The sequence below is a fragment of the Nomascus leucogenys genome, chromosome 17 (assembly GCF_006542625.1).
Source record: "Nomascus leucogenys isolate Asia chromosome 17, Asia_NLE_v1, whole genome shotgun sequence".
In the NCBI taxonomy this organism is placed as follows: domain Eukaryota; kingdom Metazoa; phylum Chordata; class Mammalia; order Primates; family Hylobatidae; genus Nomascus; species Nomascus leucogenys.
In genome coordinates this window covers 65,198,692-65,221,035 of record NC_044397.1, presented here as the reverse complement: position 1 = coordinate 65,221,035, position 22,344 = coordinate 65,198,692, and the positions used below count along the sequence as shown (strand labels likewise).

The 22,344-nt window shown below is 41.6% G+C and overlaps 1 protein-coding gene across 2 annotated transcripts in view; it reads left to right on the top strand.

Annotated features, from left to right (window-relative positions):
* The window catches only part of SUGCT (succinyl-CoA:glutarate-CoA transferase), a 746,309-nt gene that overhangs the window by 54,201 nt on the left and 669,764 nt on the right, over positions 1 to 22,344 (top strand). For both annotated transcript variants that reach the window (XM_003268972.3, XM_012496977.2), the window contains exons 4-6: positions 2,875 to 2,960; positions 3,931 to 3,981; positions 9,325 to 9,445. In XM_003268972.3, the coding sequence (XP_003269020.2) occupies positions 2,875 to 2,960; positions 3,931 to 3,981; positions 9,325 to 9,445 (258 nt within the window). The remainder of the gene's footprint in view (positions 1 to 2,874; positions 2,961 to 3,930; positions 3,982 to 9,324; positions 9,446 to 22,344) is intronic.

Genomic DNA, 22,344 nt, shown 5'->3' with positions numbered 1-22,344 from the left:
ATTACAGGCATGTGCCATCATGCCCAGCTAATTTTTTTATTTTTAGTAGAGACAGGGTTTCACCATGTTGACCAGGCTGGTCTCAAACTCCTGACCTCAGGTGATCCACACACCTCGGCCTCCCAAAGTGCTGGGATTACAGGGGTGACCCACCGCATCTGATCTATTGTCCTTTTTTTGACCAGTTACTATGACTCCTTCTCTTCACCCTTCTGATTAATACATTTTAATATTCATATTATATATTTAATTGTTTTGGGTTTTTGAGATAGTTATTCAACACAGATATGAGAAAAAGGGATTTTCATTAAAAGCAACTTGGTGGTATTTTCACATTTCAGTAGAAAACTACTTTCATTTTATATCCACTTCTACAGTTCCTCAATTAAATAAAATTTGGTTGTTGTTTTCTTTCCTCTTTCTTTCTTTCTCTTTCTTTCTTTTCTTTTCTTTTTCTTTCCTTTCCTTTCTTTCTTTTTTCTTTCTCTCTCTCTCCCTTCCTTCCTTCCTTCCTTCCTTCCTTCCTTCCTTCCTTCCTTCCTTCCTTTTTTCTTTTATTTCTTCCCCCCTCCCTCCCTCTCCCTTCCCTCCCTCCTCCCCTCCCTCCTCTCCCCTCCCCTCCCCTCCCCTCCCTTCTCCCCTTTCCTCCTCTTCGCTTTTCTTTTTCTTTTCTTTTCACAGGATTTTGCTCTGTTCCCTAGGCTGGAGTGCAGTGGCGCATTCCTGGCTCACTGCAGCATTGACCTCCTGAGCTCAAGTGATCCTCCCACCTCAGCGTCCTAAGTAGCTAGGAATACAGGCGTGTGCTACCACACCCGGCTAATTTTTTCATTGTTTGTAGAGACAGGGTTTCACCATGTTGCCTAGGCTGTTCTCAAACTCCTGGCCTCAAGTGATCCACCCACCTTGGCCTCCCAAAGTGTTGGGATTACCAGCATGAGCCACCGCGTCTGGCCTGGTTGTAGTTTTCTGATTTACTATTAGATTAGATTATTTTTATTTGTGTAACCAAAGAGCATATTACATTTATGTATACTCTTCTTTTTGTAGAGTTAGCCAGTCAGTGGGTGTATCCGTGTGCCTGCAGGGCCAGACAAGCAACCTAAGTGAGGAAAGTGAGCGGGGAAGTGAGCAAGGATGCAGCTGAAATTTCAGCATTGTCTCCACTAGGGGACATGAGGCCAGGGCTGTTGGTCTTTTGTTCACTGCTGTGTCTGCTCTGCACAGAGTAGTGTCTGTGACATAGTTGGTGCTCAATAAATATTTGTTGAATGAATGAGTGTGTCAAAAGGTCATCTAAGAAAGGCAGTGTGAATTTTTAAAGATTTCCAGATTTTGAAATCATGGCAGCTAGTTAAAAACTTTAATTGTGCGGGTCACGTATGTTTATTGCGGCACTATTCACAATAGCAAAGACTTGGAACCAACCCCAATGTCCAACAATGATAGACTGGATTAAGAAAATGTGGCACATATACACCATGGAATACTATGCAGCCATAAAAAATGATGAGTTCATGTCCTTTGTAGGGACATGGATGAAGCTGGAAACCATCATTCTCAGCAAACTATTGCAAGGACAAAAAACCAAATACCGCATGTTCTCACTCATAGGTGGGAATTGAACAATGAGAACTCATGGACACAGGAAGGGGAACATCACACACTGGGGCCTGTTGTGGGGTGGGGGGAGGGGGGAGGGGGGAGGAGGGAGGGATAGCATTAGGAGATATACCTAATGTTAAATGATGAGTTAATGGGTGCAGCACACCAACATGACACATGTATACATACGTGACAAACCTGCACGTTGTGCGCATGTACCCTAAAAGTATAAAAAAAAAAAAAGAATTGTGTGGGTCAAATAAAACATGTCTCCCAAGCTGCAGGTTTTTCCAGTTTATGTCCTTTAACCATACATTTCCTGTCATGTGCCATGGACACAGAGCCTTCTGAAACCCCAGTGAGATCAGGAAAGCCTGCAGGCCTCCAGTTTAGACTCCTGACATTATCTCCACCTGAGAAATGAGTGCAAATATCTAAAATAAACTACTGGCCTGGTGCAATGGGATCACTTTGGGAGGCCTAGGCGGCTGGGTCACTTGAGGTCAGGAGTTCGGGACTAGCCCGGCCAATATTGTGAAACCCTGTCCCTACTAAAAATAAAAAATTAGCCGGGCACGGTGGTGCACGCCTGTAATCCCAATTACTATGGAGGCTGATGCAGGAGATGTCATTGGTTTATCTCCAGTTAGAACTAATGCTTCTTGGCTGGGTGCAGTGGCTCACACCTGTAATCCCAGCACTTTGGGAGGCTGAGGCGGGCGGATCATCTGAAGTCAGGAGTTTGAGATGAGCCTGACCAATATGGTGAAACCCTGTCTCTACTAAAAATACAAAAATTAGCCGGGCATGTTGGCGGGTACCTGTAATCCCAGCTAGTTTTAGCAATTGATGGTACAATTAAATTATAGCTCTAGAAATTGATAGTACTATTTTTATATTTTTTTTCAAGGTCACTTAGAAACTGCTTTAAATGGCTGGGCACGGTGGCTCATGCCTGTAATCCCAGCACTTTGGGAAGCTGAAGTGGATGGATCACCTGAGGTCAGGAGTTTGAGGCCAGCCTGGCCAACATGGTGAAATCCTGTCTCTACTAAAAATAAAAAAATTAGCCAGGTACGGTAGTGCACACCTGTAATCCCAGCTACTCAGGTGGCTGAGGCAGGAGAATTACCTGAACCCAGGAGGTAGAGGTTGCAGTGAGCAGAGATCGTTCCTCTGCACTCCAGCCTGGGCAACAGAGCGAGACTCCATCTCCCCCAAAAAAAAAAAAAAAACCCAAAGATTAATAGCTCATGTTGTTATTTTCAGGAGCTGGTGATGATACACGAACTTGGGGGCCACCTTTTGTTGGGACAGAAAGTACATATTATCTCAGTGTTAACCGAAATAAAAAAGTAAGAATATCATCCCTTTTTTGCTTTTTGTGTGTAATTCTCTTGTAATAGCAATACTGTTGATATCATTGTGGCTTGTTTTTTTCTTCCTTAAAAAAATTAAGATGTAACTAATATTTCAAATAAATTGAACTTCTATTCATTTACCGTTCAATAAGTAGAAACAATGGAGCTTTTTACTACTCTTTCTTACCTACTAAGTAACTTAGAACATTTCATAAGAATTTATAATGGAAATAATTTTATGAAATAGAAAAATCATTTGATTCCTTACATTTGTTATTATTAGGGAATAATTGCCTAACACTCGGTATTATACTTTAAAAACATCTCCTGTCATCCTTGTTAGCATATTAATATATCTTCATGGTAAATAGAATCTGTAAAGATGATTTAAATATTTCTTCATGCATAAATAAATTTAAGAGGATGATCTATGATATGAATGGCTTTCTTGTCAGCAATAAGAAGAACTTTCATGGCTGGGCATGGTGGCTCACGCCTTTAATCCCAGCACTTTGGGAGGCCGAGGCAGGCAGATCACGAGGTCAGGAGATCGAGACCATCCTGGCCAATATGGTGATACTCTGTCTCTACTAAAAATACAAAAATTAGCTGGATGTGGTGGCGTGTGCCTGTAATCCCAGCTACTTGGGAGGCTGAGGCATGTGAATCACTTGAACCCAGGAGGCAGAGATTGCAGTGAGCCGAGATTGTGCCACTGCACTCTAGCCTGGGTGACAGAGCAAGACTCCGTCTCAAAAAGTAAAAAAAGAAAAAAAGAAAAAAAGAAAAACTTTTATGATAGTATTTTAATATACATAATTTATTGTTTTTTTTTACTTTTTATTTTAGATTCAGGGGATACATGTGCATGTTTGTTATGTGGGTATATTGCATAATGGTAGGGATTGGGCTTCTTGTGTTTTGGTCATCGAAATAATATATGTATATATATTTTAATTTTTAGAGTATTGCTGTTAATATCAAGGATCCAAAAGGGGTGAAAATCATCAAAGAGGTACAGTATGATGTATACAAGGCATCCTACCACCTAGGTTATAATTAGGGATTGGAATATCAGAGCAAAAGTGTTTTAAAACTCAATTTTGTGGGTGATCTGTATGTTTGCAACAAATACCTTTTAAGTATTTACCTTGATTTTTGTACTTCTTTGTAAGTGTAATGTGCTTTAAATTTTTTGTATATTGTGTATCATTATGGTGTTAGCTACTATTGACTGAGCACCAACTCTGCAGCAAATCATGGGCTTGGGCACTTTGCTCATGTTATCTCCTCTAATCCTCAGATTTTACCTTGTAAATGAAGTATTGAAATCTCATTTACATAAAAGGGAATTGAGTTTCCTGGTGCCTAAGTGATGCTCCAAGATTACCTAGCTAGTATGGGGAAAAGCTGACATTTGGATCTGGGTCACATCACTGGAGAGTCCAAGCTTTATCTAACCCTTACTCAGATGACCAATATATCCAGACCTGATCTGAGCATCTTTCTTAGAGGAGCTGGAAGGCACAGTGGTTAAATTAAGGATGGATACCTTTGCATGGGATTTGAATCCTGCCTTCTGTGCTTACTGGCTATATGACCTCAGACAGGTTACATAACTTCTTTGTGCCTCAGTTTCTTCATTAGTAAACTGGAGGTAATAATAGTACCTACCTTCTTTCTTTTTTTTGAAACAGAGTCTCGCTTTGTTGCCCAGGCTAGAGGGCAGTGGCATGATCTCAGCTCACTGCAACCTCCACCTCCTGGGTTCAAGCAATTCTCTTGCCTCAGCCTCTGGAGTAGCTGGGATTACAGGTGTGCACCAGCACACCTGGCTAATTTTTGTAATTTTAGTAGCGATGGGGTTTCACCATGTTGGCCAGGCTGGTTCGAACTCCTTACCTCAAGTGATCTGCCTACCTTGGCCTCCCAAAGTGCTGGGATTTACAGGTGTGAGCCACCGTGCCTAGCCCAATAGTGCCTCCTCTCTAGGGTTGTTGTTAGAATTGAGTTAGTCTGTGTAAAATGTGTAGATGAGTGCTTGCCACAGTCAGCACTCATGAGGTATTAGCTGTTATTATTTCCTATGTTCCTGATGTTGGATTCATCATGTGGGATAAACCTTGTTTGCCATCCTTGTTAAGGTTTACAGTTGAATCTAATGGATGCACAGTATTCTTCTGTATTTGGGGGATTGGTTCTACTAGAACCTCCACATATACCAAAATCTGTGCATACTCAAGTCCTGCAGTCGGCCCTGTGGAACCTGCTTATACAAAATATTGCCTGTCAGTGTACATGGGTTTTGCATCCAGTGAATACTGTATTTTCCATCCACGTTTGGTTGAAAAGAATCCACCTAGGGGTGGACTTGAACAGTTCAAACCCCTGTTGTTCAAGGACCAACTGTACTTAGGGCTATTTGGTTAGAGAACCAAGTCTCAAACTTACTTATTTATTTAGAGACAGAGTCTTGCTGTGTCACCCAGGCTGGAATGCAGTGGCGCGATCTCGGCTCACTGCAAGCTCCACCTCCTGGTTTCAAGCAATTCTTCTGTCTCAGCCCGCGGAGTAGCTGGGTCCACAGGCACGTGCCACCACGCCCGGCTAATTTTTACATTTTTAGTAGAGATGGGGTTTCACCATATTGGTCAGGCTAGTCTCAAACTCCTAACCTCAGGTGATCCACCCGCCTCGGCCTCTCAAAGTGCTGGGATTACAGGCGTGAGCCACCGCACCTGGCCTCAAACTTTATTTTTTACCAAAACATCAACTTAGCTTTAATTGCTCTGCTGCTGCTTTATGTTCTCTGTCTCGGTTATTGAAAGATAATCTTTAATTATTAAGATCAGAATCAGGGACCATTCTTTTTGGTTCTGCTGGATCAATGCAGCCAATTTAGAATTTTCATTAACTAGATATATTTTGAACCCAAAACTTGAAAATCATCCTGATCTTGCCACCGTTTCTTCCCATATCTTTCCTGTAGCATAACAGGTTTGTTTGTTTTTGTTTTTCTTTTGAAACTTGGTTTGATTTTTCTAAATTGTTTTCCTGGCCTCAAGCAATCCGCACGCCTCAGCCACCCAAAATGCTGGTATTACAGATGGGAACCACCATGGCCAGCCAAGTGCTTTTAGGTAGTTATACAATTAATAAGTTATGTATCTTACTATCTAAAGGAAAAATTATTTTTTCTCTAGTCTTTCATATTTCTGGTACAGATTTCTCATCTGGCCTTAAGAGTAGCAAAAAATGCCAGGCATGGTGGCTCACGCCTGTAATCCCAGCACTTTGGGAGGCTGAGACGGGCAGATCATGAGGTTAGGAGTTCGAGACCAGCCTGGCCAACATGGTGAAACCCTGTCTGTACTAGAAATGCAAAAATTGGCTGGGTGTGGTGGTGCGTGCATGTAGTCCCAGCTACTTGGGAGGCTGAGGCAGGAGAATTGCTTGAACCCGGCAGGCGGAGGTTGCAGTGAGCCAATATCGCACCACTGCACTCCAGCCTGGGTGACACAGTGAGATTCCATCTCAAAAAAAAAAAAAAAAAAAGATTAGCAAAAAAAACCCCTCTCCATTTAGGCCTAGGTGGCTATGATTGCTAATACAATGAGTCTAGTTTATAGAAACAGTTCCAAAGTATTACACAAGGCAATCAGCTGGATACATGAGAGCTTCAAAAAGTATGACTCCTTTGTCAACTAGGCTAACCAAAAACAGGTTGTGTAAAAACTGAAACTCTGCCTAGAAAACCTATATGAAACTTAGTATTATTGTGGCAATATGATTTGATAACTTCTGATCGTGTGTTATCCAATATTTCAGACAATTTTCTATGTTAATTAGTTGACAGTCACAATATCATTATTATGGGCATGTGTTATGGTTAGCAGAGCAATGCATGAGTTTTATTTTCCAATAACATTTGGTTATGAAAAATTAAAACATTCAGAAAAGTTGAAAGAATAATGAACTCTCATTTATCCTATGCCTAGATGAAACAAAAATATTAGAATTTTGCTATATAGCATGAAGTTTATTTTCTTTCTTTCTTTTTTTTTTGAGGCGGAGTTTTGCTCTTGTCTCCCAGGCTAGGGTGCAATGGTGGGATCTCGGCTCACTTCAACCTCCGCCTTCTGGGTTCAAGCAATTCTCCTGTCTCAGCCTCCTGAGTAGCTGGGACTTCAGGTGCCCACCACCATGCCTGGCTAATTTTTGTATTTTTAAGTAGAGACGGGGTTTCACCGTGTTGGTCAGGCTGGTCCTGAACTCCTGACCTCAGGTAATCTACCTGCCTCAGCCTCCCAAAGAGCTGGGATTGCAGGTATGAGCTACTGCACCTGGCCAGCCTGCAGTTTATTTTCTTTAGTGCTTGTAGGAGTGCTTTTTTTTGAGGCAGTCCCACTCTGTTGCCCAGCCTGGAGTGCAGTAGTGAGAATTTGGCTCACTGCAGACTCCACCTTCTGGGCTCAAGCAATCCTCCTTCTTCAACCTCCTGTGTAGCTGGGACTACAGGCATGTGCCACCATGCCTGGCTAATTTTTAAATTTTTTGTAGAGACGAGGCCTTGGTATGTTGCCCAGGCTTGTCTCGAACTCCTGACCTCAAGTGATCTACCCCCACCCCGCCCCAGCCTCACAAAGTGTTGGGATTACAGGTGTGAGCTATTTGGCCTGGCCAATTACTGTGATTTTTTTTTTTTTTTTTTTTGAGATGGAGTCTCACTCTGTTGCCCCAGGCTGGAGTGCAGCGGCGCGATCTTGGCTCACTGCACCTCCACCTCCTGGGTTCAAGTGATTCTCCTGCCTCAGCCTCCTGAGTAGCTGAGACTACAGGCACTTGCCACCACGCTCAGCTAATTTTTGTAGTTTTAGTAGAGACAGGGTTTCACCATATTGGCCAGGCTGGTCTCGAACTCCTGATCCTAAGTGATCTGCCTACCTAGGCCCCCCAAACTGCTGGGATTTACAGGTGTGAGCCACTGTGCCCAGCCAATTTTTTTTAAAAAAGTTTTTTTTTTTTTTTTTTTTTGAAGCAGGGTCTCACTCTGCCACCCAGGCTGGAGTGCAGTGGCGTGATCTCGGCTCACTGTGACCTCTGTCTCCCAGGTTCAAGTGATTCTTGTGCCTCAGCCTCCCGAGTAGCTGGGATTACAGGCATGAGCCATCACACTTGGCTCATTTTTTTGTAATTTTAGTAGAGACAGGGTTTTACCATGTTGAACAGGCTGGTCTTGAACTCCTGACCTCAAATGATCTGCCCTCCTTGGCCTCCCAAAGTGCTGGGACTATAGGTGTGAGTCACTGCACCTGGCCCTTTAAAAACATTTTTAAAAGTATGTAGTCACAATTGAAATTTTGGGAAAAAAATTTCCCAATTTTTTATAAAATTTCTGTAAAATTAAGGTTTACAATGCTGCATTGTCCTCTGATTCCTGTAACAGTGGTCGGGGCATCACAATCTGGATTTTGTTCCTGACAGTTCCTGGTTTACTGGGCTATAGTTTAGTAGCCTGAAGAAAAAAAACTCCATTGATTCTTAAATACATTTAAAACTCTTTGGGAAGAATGCATCTGAAAGGTGTGAAAACATTTCAGAATCCTGCTTATGTGCATTAAGTGCATGTTATAATGAGGAATATTACATAATAATAGGGATGCTGAGTAGTAAAGACATTGTGTTTAGGTCTGTTTTTGGAGACAAGGTCTAACAGTCTCCCAGGCTGGAGTGCAGTGGCGCCATCACGGCTCACTGCAGTCTCGATTTACCGGCTCAACTGATCCTCCCACCTCAGCCTCCCGAGCAGCTGGGACCACAGGTATGCACCACCATGTCTGGCTAATTTTTGTAGAGATGGGATTTTGCCATGTTGCCCAGGCTGATCTTGAACTCCTGATCTTGAACTCCTGGGCTCAAGCAGTCCACCTGCCTTGGCCTCCCAAAGTGCTGAGATTAGAGGAGTGAGCAACCACACCTGGCCTATTTAGTTTTCTTGTAAAGGTTTAAAAGATGTTTTTCATTGATTTAGTGTACTTACATTCTAATTTTTCTACCTAATCTTTTGAGAATCTATTTGGACAGACCATGTAGGCTAGATATTTATTACATTTGAAGGATGCAGAATCCATTCTGCATGTACTTACATGTGGTTACAAAAACTTTAATAGCCATTATTTTACTGACAGTAATGCTTTAAGTAGTTGACCAGAACTTCTATGTTTATCAAATTTGCTTCATCAGTCCTGTGATTTTTCTGAGCTATTACAAAGGGAAAATCAATTGTGTAAAGTTAAAATTCTATCATATGGGGATTTGTTGAGTTGGAAGTCTGACTCATGTTCACCTCTTCCATCAGCTTGCAGCTGTTTGTGATGTGTTTGTGGAAAACTATGTCCCTGGCAAACTGTCTGCAATGGGCCTGGGATATGAAGATATAGACAAGATTGCTCCTCACATCATCTATTGTTCCATCACAGGTATTTCAACCCCACACCCTTGTCTGTTAAAAGGTTTTCCAGTTTCTGTGTTTTCTTATTGCTATAAGAAACCTCTTGCTGGCTTTTTTTTTGGAAGTTATTCTGCTTCCCTTTTTCCAAGGCCGTTTAGGTTGCTGAACATTACTTTTTTCTTTTTTTTTTTTGAGATGGAATCTCACTCTGTTGCCAGGCTGGAGTATAGTGGCGCCATCTCGGCTCACTGCAACCTCTGACTCCCTGGTTCAAGCGATTCTTCTGCCTTAGCCTCCTGAGTAGCTGGGATTACCAGGCACGCACCACCATGCCCAGCTAATTTTTGTATTTTTAGTAGAGATGGGGTTTCACCATGTTGGCCAGGATGGTCTCGATCTCCTGACCTTGTGATCGGCTCTCTTCAGCCTCCCAAAGTGCTGGGATTACAGGCGTGAGCCACCACGTCCGGCCTTGGCTGCTGAACATTATTAAGGAACATTAACCTAAATGAATATTTTCATAAATTTATTGGCTATTCATATTTCTTCTTTGAAGTGTCTGCCTATAGGTTTGCTAATTTTTATGTTGATGTTTTACAAATGTTTACAAAGTACTGTTATTAACTCTTGCATAGATGAATTTACAGTTGAAAACAATTCTTTTTTTTTTTTTTTTTTTTTTTGAGACAGAGTCTCACTCTGTCGCCCAGGCTGGAGTTCAGTGGCATGATCTCGGCACACTGCAACCTCTGCCCCTAAGATCAAAGGATTCTCCTGCCTTAGCCTCCTGAGTATCTGGGATTACAGGTGCCTACCACCGTGCCTGGCTGATTTTTGTGTTTTTAGTAGAGACAGTGTTTCACCATGTTGGCGAGGCTGGTCTCTAAATCTTGACCTCAGGTGATCCACCCACCTTGGTCTCCCAAAGTGCTGGGATTACAGGCATGAGCCATCACTCCTGGCCTACAGTTGAAATGTTAATTGGCTTTAAGATAATAACATAGGAACCCAAGGTATCCCTTCAATATATTCAGAAGCACTAAGCCAAAGGAAGGAAAAGAGTGTCATAAAGTCTTCTAGTTGTTCAGCCCTTGCCAGTGAACCACTTATATATGCATGTATGTGTATGTTTAGGCTAAAGGGAAAAAGTCACAGTGTTACTTAGTTTTCTACATAAGTACTTAACTCTTAATTAGGGATGCAATAGAGAAAAGTGACTCATAACATAAAATGTTATATTAATAGTTTGCATCAGAAAAATTCATAATATTTTAAGTTTTTACTCAGTCATCCACCTAATATTTACTGCAAGCCTATGATCTTCCAGGCAATAGGCTCAGATTCTGGAATACAGGAGGGATAAAAATCCATCTGTGCTCTCTAGAGCAATTATATGCTAGGTTAGGGTGATAGATAGTAAATAAATAAGCACTTTTGTTTTTGTTTTTGGTAACTGAGTCTGGTAGTTGGCAAGGGGGTGGGGTGAGGATAAGTTATTTCATACTGGTAGGTGAGAGAATGCCCTACCCATATGGTGACATTTGAGTAGAGACCTGCATGGGGTAAAGGAGTGAACCACATAGCTACTGGTGAAGAGGGTTTTAGGCAGGACAACACCAAGTGCACTAGCCACCACACCCAGGTAATTTTTTTGTGTTTTTCATAGAGATGGTGTTTTGCCATGTTGGCCAGGCTGGTCTTGAACTCCTGGCCTTATGTGATTGTGTTATTCTATTCCCAGTTCCACCTGTAATGCAGAGCACATGATAGGGGTTCTGCAGCCAAGAGCAGTTTCTTTTTTGGAGGCAGGGTCTCTCTCTGTTCCTCAGGTTGGAGTGCTTTGGTGCAATCTCGGCTCACTGCAACCTCCACCTCCTAGGTTCAGGTGAGTCTCCTGCCTCAGCCACCCGAGCAGATGGGATTACAGGCGTGTACCACCTTGCCTGGCTAATTTTTGTATTTTTAGTAGAGATGGCGTTTCACCATGTTGGCCAGACTGGTCTTGAACTCCTGACCTCAAGTGATCCACCCACCTCAGTCTCCCAAAGTGTTGGGATTACACGTGTGAGCCACTGTGCCCAGCCCTGATGATTAACTTCTGTACTGAATGACAGGTACTGTACATGGTAGATGATTCTTGGCCACTAGATCTCACTTTTTAAAATGTGCTGTTTTATAGATCCATAATCATATTTTCATTTTTCTGTCACGCTTATTTTTTTTTTTTTTTTCTTTTTCGGGAGAACAGGGTCTCACTATATTGCCCAGGCAGGTCTCGAACTCCTGGGCTCAAGCTATCCTCCCGCCTCTTGCCTCCCTGAGAGCTGGGATTACAGGCGTGAGCCACCGCGCCCGGCCTCATTTTTCTGTCTAAACAATATTTATATGTGTGACAGAGCGAGGGAGAGATTTTTTTCCATCAGAATCTTGTAATCTAATGGAAATGTTGAGGTTTAAAATCTTAATATAGGTAAATTATCTTCTGAATTATCATATTACCATAAAAATGCTGCATAGCCAACAAATGCAAAATGCTATATGACAATAAGCATTTATTTCGGTTTCCCATGTCTGTGGTTGGCTGGCATTCAGTTGATACAGACTAGTTAGGTTTGGCTCCAAGTTGTGCATTGGGGGACTGGTATGCTCTGCATGTCTGTTATCCGCCTTGGATCAGTGGCCACCAAATGCATCTCCCCTCACAGGGAAAGGTGGAGTGCAAGAGAACAAGCCCATTTTCACCAGGGTGTTTAAAGCCTCTGCTCCCAATGCATCTGCTAACAAATGGAGTATTTGTCAAAGCAAGTCACACGGCCAAGTCCAATACCAATGGGTGGTGAAATACATTCTGTTTCAGAGGGAGGAACTAGAAAGTCATATGGCATAGGGCGTGGGTTTCGAGCAGGATGACAATTGAGAATAATAATACATTTTATCACATCATTGAGTCAAAAAAAAAAATGTTAGTCTACTTGGGAAGCCCACACTTCCTAATGATTCACATTTATAACTAACTGGTTAGGGTCAAAAGTTCCTCTGGGCCTTGACTTAATGATTGGAGAGTCTCTAAGTTTTCTTACAGTTCTCAAATTCTGTATTAATATTTTAGTGTGGCAAAATGGCATTGGAGATAGATTATATAATTCAGTAGTTCTCAGATGAGGAAGAATGGTTCTATCATGTCCTTTTTAGTGATATGATGAAGGAATGAGAGGGTGATAGGCAGATATGTGTAGTCTGAAAACGTACTCTCATTGTTCTATAATCTCCTCATTCCCTGACAGTTATTAGAATAACATCTATATACTCTGTTCTCCTTTATTTCCTGATAATGAAACAGATCCAGACCTAAGGTCACACAGCTATTTAATAGCAGATGGGTTTAGAACTCAGGCTTCTTGTCTTAGTAGTAAGTGCCTCTATGCTTTCCATACTTAGACATATCAATAAGTAATGACATAGATTTTGTAATTAGGTGACACTGAACAGTGCTACTTGAGAATGCTATATTTTTGCCATTTTCTTTCACTTGTTAATTTTATTTGCAATAGTGGAAGTCATGAACAAATTTATTAGTCAGGGAGTCTAAATTTCAACAGATTATTCTGGAAGCCAAAGTCATTCATGAGTCGTGAGTTTGTGTGCATATAAAGCAAGGTTCATCTCTTTTTTTTTAATTTGATTTTCTTGGCTGGGCGCGGTGGCTCATGCACTTTGAGAGGCTGAGGCAGGTGGATCACCTGAGGTCAGGAGTTCGAGACCAGCCTGACCAACATGACGAAACCCTGTCTCTACTAAAAATACAAAAATTAGCTGGGTATGGTGGTGGGTGACTATAATCCCAGCTACTTGGAAGCCTGAGGCAGGAGAATTGCATGAACCTGGAGGCAGAGGTTGCAGTGAGCTGAAATCATGCCATTGCATTTCAGCCTGGGTGACAGAGTGAGACTCCATCTCAAAAAAAAAAAATGTTTGATTTTCTTGGTAATCAGTGTGTCTGTGTGTGTGTGTTTTTTTTTTTGGATAAGACTGATTACATCAGTCTAAAGTTGCACATGTTGTGATTGAGATCCTAGACTTTCCTGATGTTTCCCAATGGTATTGCTGTCTTGTCAGTGCTGTCCAAGCCCAAATAGTTTGTTCTCACTAACATGTTGGCCCTATTGCTGATGAGAGTAATCTTAGAATGGCTGGGAGATTGACTTTAATGCACTCTGACAGTTGTGTGGTTGAAATTGCCTCAGTCTATGAAATCTGGTCTGCAGGACAAAAATGCTGGAGTGATCACAAGGGAGGAAGGACCTGATTATTTTTATTAGCATGGTCCTCTTATCATTTCAGAGGGAGCTGAGTATGCACATTAGGGGGCAGTGTTTAAACAGCTATTATTCACTAGGAATTATTTTTGTGAAAAGGGCAGTGTTTCCTGTGTACCACTGGGTAGGAAGATTCTCTGAAGGACATATTTATATTTGTGAAGTGACCACTCTATATTTCTCTATACTTTTAGAAGTACAATGGTATTTCCCCTAATAATTTAATTTTAAGTTGTACCTTCTTTCCCTTGTATCTTCTGAACATGTTATTAATTATAAAAATTTAGCAGTAGGAATCCTCTCCACTACATTTTAAAATGTTATTTCTGCTGTTCTTGTTAATTTCATTACTCTTTCTTTCTGGAAGGATAAACATTTCATTATATTATTGACTAGACTGAGTTTGTAGTGGGAACACTGTACATGTCATTTAATGAAGTTTCTTTTTTTTTTTTTTTTTTAGAGGAAGAGGGTTTGAAAAGTGCCTTTTTTATTTTTGTGAATTCCTCAGGGACAATTTCCTTAATCTCTATTTATATAGCATTACATAGAGTTAAAATCATACAAAATATATGTGTTTAAAATATGAAGACATACAGGTAATGAATAGTACAAAATTCAAGAGAATGATTAACCCTGGGGAGTGGGGAGGGAGGATATGGGACAGGGAAGAGAAACACACAGAATTTCAATTATATTCGCAAAATAAACTGACTGGCTGGTACATGAGTATTCGTCATTCTGTATTTTATGATTTAAGTGAGAATAAAGGATTCAGAAATGCCCAAATAGCTCCCTTCCTTATTTCCCTCCTTTCTTCCCTTCCCTACCCCCAAACAACTATTTCTTGAGCTGCTGTATATTCCTGGCTGTGTTGAGTGTTCAGGTCAAACAATGTAGACATTGTCCTTGCATTTTTAAGGAGCTGACAGCCTAGGTCAGAGACATTCTATAAACAAGTTAAAACATATAATAAATACGACATGTATTAGCAAACTATACTATTATGAAAGAATGAAACAGTACTGTGGTGGAGATTAACAGAGGAGGGGTTGCATGCTGTAAATGGGCTTGTCAGGGAAGGCTTTTTTGGGGCGGTAACATTTAAGAGATCTGAAGGATGACAAGGAGCCAGCCATGTAATGAGCAAGGGGAGAAGTGATTGAGGCAGAGAAAATACCATGTGCAAAACCTCTGTGGTAGGAAAGATCTAGACGCCTTTAAGAATCTAAGAGAAAGCTGAAGTGTTTGGAACACTAAAAACTGAGAGCAGTATGCTTGAGAAGATACTGCAGAGGTGTGCAGGGGCCATGGCATGCTAGGATGGGTCTGAGCAGTGGAGGGGTAGGATCATAATCTTTAAAAGAAGTAGGATTTTTCAGTAGAATGCAGATTAAAAAAAAAGAGGTAGAATTCAATTCCTGGTTGACTGACTTCATTATAGGCATTGGAGATTGAAATGGGGCTCATGTTTCACAGAGTAGCTATAAAGATAATTTTTTAAAGATTATTAAAGGCCCTCATAGTGTTTCAGAGTCAATAGCAGAGAATGGTGAGCCCAAATGGATGAGGCAAATTATTTAGCAACTGCATTCTACGTTCATATCACAGCAACGGGAATACAAAACAAAACACTGCTGCAGTTGGATTCTTATGGCATGAGTTAGTCTGTACGTGTGTGTGTTCTTATTTTCGGCATATTCACCACATAACCATAGCTTTAAAAAAAGATAGAATAATTAGAATAGGATCTGCAAATCCATACTGCAAATTCATAGATGTTTTGAAGGTGAGAAAAGACATTAAGACTGGAGAGAGGGAAAATAAGGAAGGAAGAGGGAATGAAGGAAAAAGGAAGGAGGGAATGAAGAAAAGAAGGAAGAATAAAATAAGAGAGGCAGAGTGGAGTAAAATGGGATAACAATCAGCAAGATTTTTTTTAAATTTCTAAAGACAGTAGTCTAGTTCATCTGGCGATATTCACACTGCATTAAGCATCATTTTTAGACTGAATAAATAATCAATATGGAGATGATAGTTTTTGATGTTAGAGGGAACCCTCATAGTCAAAACAATTGAAAACTACTGGTCTAAATTATGAGTGTCTCTGTTGCACCCTCTTATATCAGGAAATATTTTTTCACCAGAGTTTCAGGATATTGTGGCCATCTGTCCAACTTTATAGCCAGTGATCTTTAGTGAAAGTGTGGTTTGACATATTTACCATTTCATATTAAGCTCATTATTTAAAGAAATAATGACACCATCTCTGCAGGGGAAGAGAAACTTAGCATATACATGTAGGGTTTCAAAACACAGCCCTTGGAGCTAAGGACTGAGATTATATTTTGCCTGTAGACATGGACTGATTCCAGAAAATGACTTTATGCCTCCATTTTATTCCCCAACAGTATAACCTTTTATCTTTAAATATTTCTTTATACCCATACACATATAACAGATGTGTTACATAAGTTGGACTTACTGGAGTAGAAGCAGACACTTTCTTCTCTCCCAGCCCACCTCTGCAAACCTGCACTGTCCACTTATTCTCTTTGCTCATAGATGAAATCCCAAGCAAGTCCTATAGATTTTTTTCTCCCCAATTATTTCTTTTCTTTTCTTTTCTTTTGAAACAGGGTCGGTCTGGCTCTGTTGCCCAGTCTACAGTGCAATGGTGCGATCTCGGCTCACTGCAACCTCTGCTTCCCGGGCTCAAATCATCCTCCTCCTCAGCCTCCTGAGAAGCTGGGACTACAGGTGCATGCCACCATGCCCAGACAGTTTTTGTATTTTTGGTAGAGATGGGGTTTCGCCATGTTGCCCAGGCTGGTTTTGAACTCCTGGGCTGAAGTGATCTTTCTGCATCGGCCTCCCAAAGTGTTGGGATTATAGATGTGAGCCACCATGCCTGGCAGTTATTTCGTTTAAAGTATTAAAATGTTCAGTCCAATCTAACATCAAAACCTCAGACTCTTGTCCAGTTTATGACGTCTCCTTTTCCCCAACTTCAGGCTACTTTCTTGGGAATGTGAAGAGTATGTGTGTGTGTTTGTATTACAGGTGCACATATGTTACATGTGTGTGTGTTTGTATTATGTATGCACATGCATGCATGTGTCTGCATGTCTATGTGTTTTGGAAGAGCCTAGTCATTTTCATCATTATCCATCTTTTCCTATTGTTAGCTGCTATTTGTGGTTTTTTCAGAATCAGGCCCTCCCAGGGAAGGGAAGCAAGTTAAAGGGTGCAAAAAGGGTATTACTTGACTGGTGTAGTTGTAACCTGCAGTTGAGCCTTCTGTGTGCCTGAAGTTCTGTAGGTGGCTCTCTTTTTATGGGGAGTTTTGTAGTCTCCTCAGAGACCTCAGACTATAGTTCTCCTGCTTCAGTCCCTGTTTTTTTGTGGTTGTCTATACACAGAGTCTATCTGTTATGATCACCTTGTCCTATAGACAGCCCTCATGGGTAGAATTCCTTTTCAGATAAACTCCTTCTGCTTTCCTCATGGTGAACTTGGCCCATGGGGAAAAATCCTCCTTCCTCCTTGTCACCATTGGCAGGTGTACAGTTTATTCCCAACTCTTAGCTCTGTTGCTTTTAGCCGATGTAGCCATAACCCCTTGCCTTTGATATTCTTTTAGACACATGCCACAGGTGCTTAGGTAATTCCAAATTCCCAGAATTCCCAAATTCCCTTGGCGTGTGTCAAGGTCTCTATGCATTTTTGGAAGTCTCTCTTGTGTGGCTTAAGTTAAGGGGAAAACAGCTTGCTCCTCTCTTATGACAGAATGAGATGCCTAGCATACAATAACAACGCTCCAAGGAAATTCAGCTGAAGGTTTTATTCAGCTTTTCACCTTTTCTCACATATCCTCAAATGGATGATAATGGCAGCAAAACTGGTTTCATAATCTTTTAGTGTTATCTGTGCTAGTGTTCTGGTACTTAGGACATTTTTTGGGGGTTTGAAGCCTCAGATGAAACTGAGAGAAAGTGTCTCTGCAACATTCTTTAAAGCAAATTTTGCTGAAGAAATATGTTTTTCAGGTAGTAAGGAACATTAAGTGGAGTGAATATGACATAGCTGTCTTCAAAGTTTTTAAGTATGGAAATAGAATATTTATTTAAGCTTGGCACAGTGGCTCATGCCTGTAATCCCAGCACTTTGGGAGGCCGAAGTGGGTAGATCGCTTGAGGTCAGGAGTTTGAGACCAGCCTGGCTAACACGGTGAAACCCCGTCTCTACTAAAAATACAAAAATTAGCTGGGTGTGGTGGTGCACACCTGTAATCCCAGCTGCTTGGGAGACTGAGGCATGAGAATCACTTGAACCTGGGAGGCAGAAGTTGCAGTGAGCTGAGATCGCACCATGAGAGTGAGACTCCATCTCAGAAAAAAAAAAAAAAAAGAAAAGAAGAAAGATAAAAAAGAATATTTAATAAGATAAACATATTTTGGGTAATGTTGTAGATATTTTCAACTATTTAAACCCAAGTGAAAAGGTTAACTTTTTCTGTATATATAATTTAAAAATATATTTTCCCGCTATAAAAAATCAATTGAAAGGTGATATTGAATTGTTACTGGGTGTAAGAAACATTATGACAGTTTTCCTTGGGAATTTTTTTTTTTTAAGACAAAGTCTCACTTTGTCACCCAGGCTGGAGTGCAGTGGCATGATCATAGCTCACTACAGCTTTGACTTCCCAGGCTCACGTGATCCTCCCACTTCAGCCTCCCGTGTAGCTGGGATCACAGGCATGCACCACCACACCTGGCTAATTTTTTTTTTTTGGTAGAGATATGGTCCCACTATGTTGCCCAGGCTAGTCTCAAACTCCTGGCCTCAAGTGATCCTCCTGCCTTGGTCCCCTGAAGTACTGAGATTACAGGCATGAGCCAGCCACTGTGCCCAGCCTACTTGGGAATTATTTATTTATTTTTTTATTTTATTTTTTGATACGGAGTCTTGCTCTGTCACCCAGGCTGGAGTGCAGTGGCGCGATCTTGGCTCACTGCAACCTCCACCTCCCAGGTTCACGCCATTCTCCTGCCTCAGCCTCCCGAGTAGCTAGGACTACAGGTGCCCGCCACCACACCCGACTAATTTTTTGTATTTTTAGTAGAGACAGGGTTTCACCGTTAGCCAGGATGGTCTCGATCTCCTGGCCTCGTGATCCGTCTGCCTTGGCCTCCCAAAGTGCTGGGATTACAGGCATAAGCCACCACATCCGGCCTGGGAATTCTTTATGAAACTGGGGGGTTAAGAAAATCTTGAAGCCAGGCACATTAACTCATGCCTGTAATCCCAGCACTTTGGGAGGCCAAGACAAGAGGATTGCGTGAGGGTCAGTAGTTTGAGACCAGCCGGGGTGACATAGTGAGACCTCGTCTCTAGAAAAAATTAAAAAAAAAAAATTAGCCAGGCATGATGACACAAGCCTGTAGTTCCAGCTACTCAGGAAGTGGAGGTGGGAGGATCATTTGAGCCCAGGAGTTTGAGGCTGCAGTGAGCTCTGATTGCTGCAGTGAGCTCTGATTGCACCACTGCACTCCAACCTGGGTGACAGAGTGAGAACTTGTGTCTTAAAAATAAAAAGAGAAGGGCCTGGTGCAATGGCTCATGCCTGTAATCCCAGCACTTTGGGAGGCTGAGGCAGGTGGATCACCTGAGGTCAGGAGTTCGAGACCAGCCTGGCCAACATGGCAAAACCCCATCTCTACTAAAAATACAAAAATTAGCCAGGCGTGGTGGCATGTGCCTGTACTCCTAGCTACTCGGGGAGGCTGAGGCAGGAGAATTACTTGAACCCAGGAGGTGGAGGTTGCAGTGAGCTGAGATTGCACCACTGCTCTCCAGCCTGGGCAACAGAGCAAGACTCCGTCTCAAAAAAACAACAAAACAAAAATAAAAAGAGAAAAGGAAAAAGGAAAATGGATTGGATTGGAACATGGATAAAGTGATTTCCCATTCTGTCAAAAGTGACAAAATTGGCTGGGCACGGTGGCTCACGCCTGTAATCCCAGCACTTTGGGAGGCCGAGGCGGGCAGATCATCTGAGGTCAGGAGTTTGAGACCAGCCTGGCCAACATGGTGAAACCCTATCTCTACTAAAAATACAAAATTAACCGGGCATGGTGGTGCATGCGTGTAATGCCAGCTACTTGGGAGGCTGAGGCAGGAGAATCGCTTGAACCCTGGAGGCAGAGATTGCAGTGAGCCGAGATCATGCCACTGCACTCCAGCCTGGGTGACAGAGAAAAACTCCATCTCAAAAAAAAAAAACAAAAAAAAGACAAAATTGTTCATCTTAGAAGAGCTCTGCTGGGTGTAATTAGGGATATGCCAGTACCCTCTCATGACACAACTTTGTACATAAATGTATGTGGTCTACTTCAATTCTCAGATATTTTTATTTTTCTGATACTATTGATTTTAAAAAGACAGACCCAAAACTTTAACAGGAGATTGACTTGTTTTTCTACATACTCTAAAATTCCAGAAGCAAAGAGATCGCCTGGGCCTAGAAATATGGTATAAATTTAGTATAGATCATTACCTACCAGAATCAGTTGGTTTCATCTTTGGTCTCTAATTTCTGATATATGGTTAGAATAGTTTCCAATTTAAAGAATCTCTTGGAGACTAGGGACAGTAAAAGGAAAAAGATGACAATACTAGTTAATGTCACAGCAGTAGTTATTTCAAAACTTTCACAAATTGAATATTTTATAGATCGTGCCAGATAAACATGCCAGGACTTAGCCACCATCCAAAAACCCTGTCATCAAAACTGAATTGTTTCCCCTTATGGTAATAGGCCTGGGAAATAAATCCATAAATTTAAAGAAGTAATGTTAGATAAGAAAAAAATTTTATACTTAAAAGGATAAAAACATACATGTCAGATAGTGTTTAGATAGCATTCATCTCGCTAATTATTTTTTTCCATTCTTTGCATGTTTCTTCAAGCCAGCATTAGTGCAATACCACAACTTTCAGCCTTTTATTTGAACCTCAGTATATTTAATCACAAAGGTTAAAAGTATGTGGAGTAGGTAATAGTTTGAACCTGGAAAGATCAGGGATTTTGATGGAATACCAGATTGTGGAATCAGTGAAATCCAACTTGTAAAGAATATATTGTGCACAAAGATTTTTCAAGTGAAAGATATCAAATTTAAGAAATTTGGCAAACATACAGTTAAGTTTATGTGAGGAATTAGTTCCAGGACCTTCTGTGGATGTTCAAATCTCTGATATGATAGGCATAGTATTTGCATGTAACTTATGCACATCCTCCTGTATTCTTTAAATCATCTTTAGATTACTTGTAATACCTAAAATAAAGTAAATGCTGTGTAAATGGTTGTTATACCTATTGTTTAGAAAATAATGACAAGAAAAGAAAATGTACATCTTCAGCACAGATGCAGGTTTTTTCCTAATATTTTCAATCTGTGGATTGGTTGAATCCATGGATGTGGAACCCATGGATACAAAAGGCAGATTGTATTTGATTATAAGAAAGACTAGTCTGGTCAGGTGCAGTGGCTCATGGCTGTAATCCCAGAACTTTTGGAGGCTGAAGCAGGAGGATTGCTTGAGCCCAGGGGATAGAGACCAGCCTGGGCAACATAGTGAGACTCTGACTCTACAAAAAAATAAAAAAATTAGCCAAGTGTGGTGGTGTGTGGTCGTATCTCCTTGGGAGGCTGACATAGGAAGATTGCTTGAGCCGGGGAGGTTGAGACTGCAGTGAGCTATGTTGCGCCACTGCACTCCAGCTTGGGTGACAGAGCAAAGATCTGTCTCAAAAAAGAAAAAAGAAAGATTAGTCTAACAAGCCACCAATTAGGAAATGGGCAAAGGACTTGAATACACACTGCTTCAAAGAAGACATACAAATGGCCAATAAGCACATGAAAAATGCTCCACATCAGGCCGGGCGCGGTGGCTCACGCTTGTAATCCCAGCACTTTGGGAGGCCGAGGCAGGCGCATCACGAGGTCAGGAGATCGAGACCATGGTGAAACCCCGTCTCTACTAAAAATACAAAAAATTAGCCGGGCATGGTGGCGGGCGCCTGTAGTCCCAGCTACTTGGAGAGGCTGAGGCAGGAGAATGGTGTGAACCCGGGAGGCGGAGCTTGCAGTGAGCCGAGACTGCACCACTGCACTCCAGCCTGGGCGACAGAGCAAGACTCCATCTCAAAAAAAAAAAAAAAAGAAAGAAAAATGCTCCACATCATTGGCCATTAGGGAGATGCACACCAAAACCACAATGAGATACCTACCATCTCACCCCCATTAAGATGGATATTATCAAAAAACCAGGAAACAACAAGTGTTGGGGAGGATGTGGAGAAATTGGTACCCTTGTGCACTGTTGGTGGGAATGTAAAATGGTTCAGCCACTATGGAAAACAGTATGGACATTCCTCAAAAAAATTAAACACAGAAGCTGGGTGTGGTGGCTTACGCCTGTAATCCCAGCACTTTGGGAGGCCGAGGCAGGTGGGTCACTAGAGGCCAGAAGTTCGAGATCAGCCTGAACAACATGGTGAAATCCTGTCTCTACCAAAAATACAAAAATTAGCCAGGCGTGG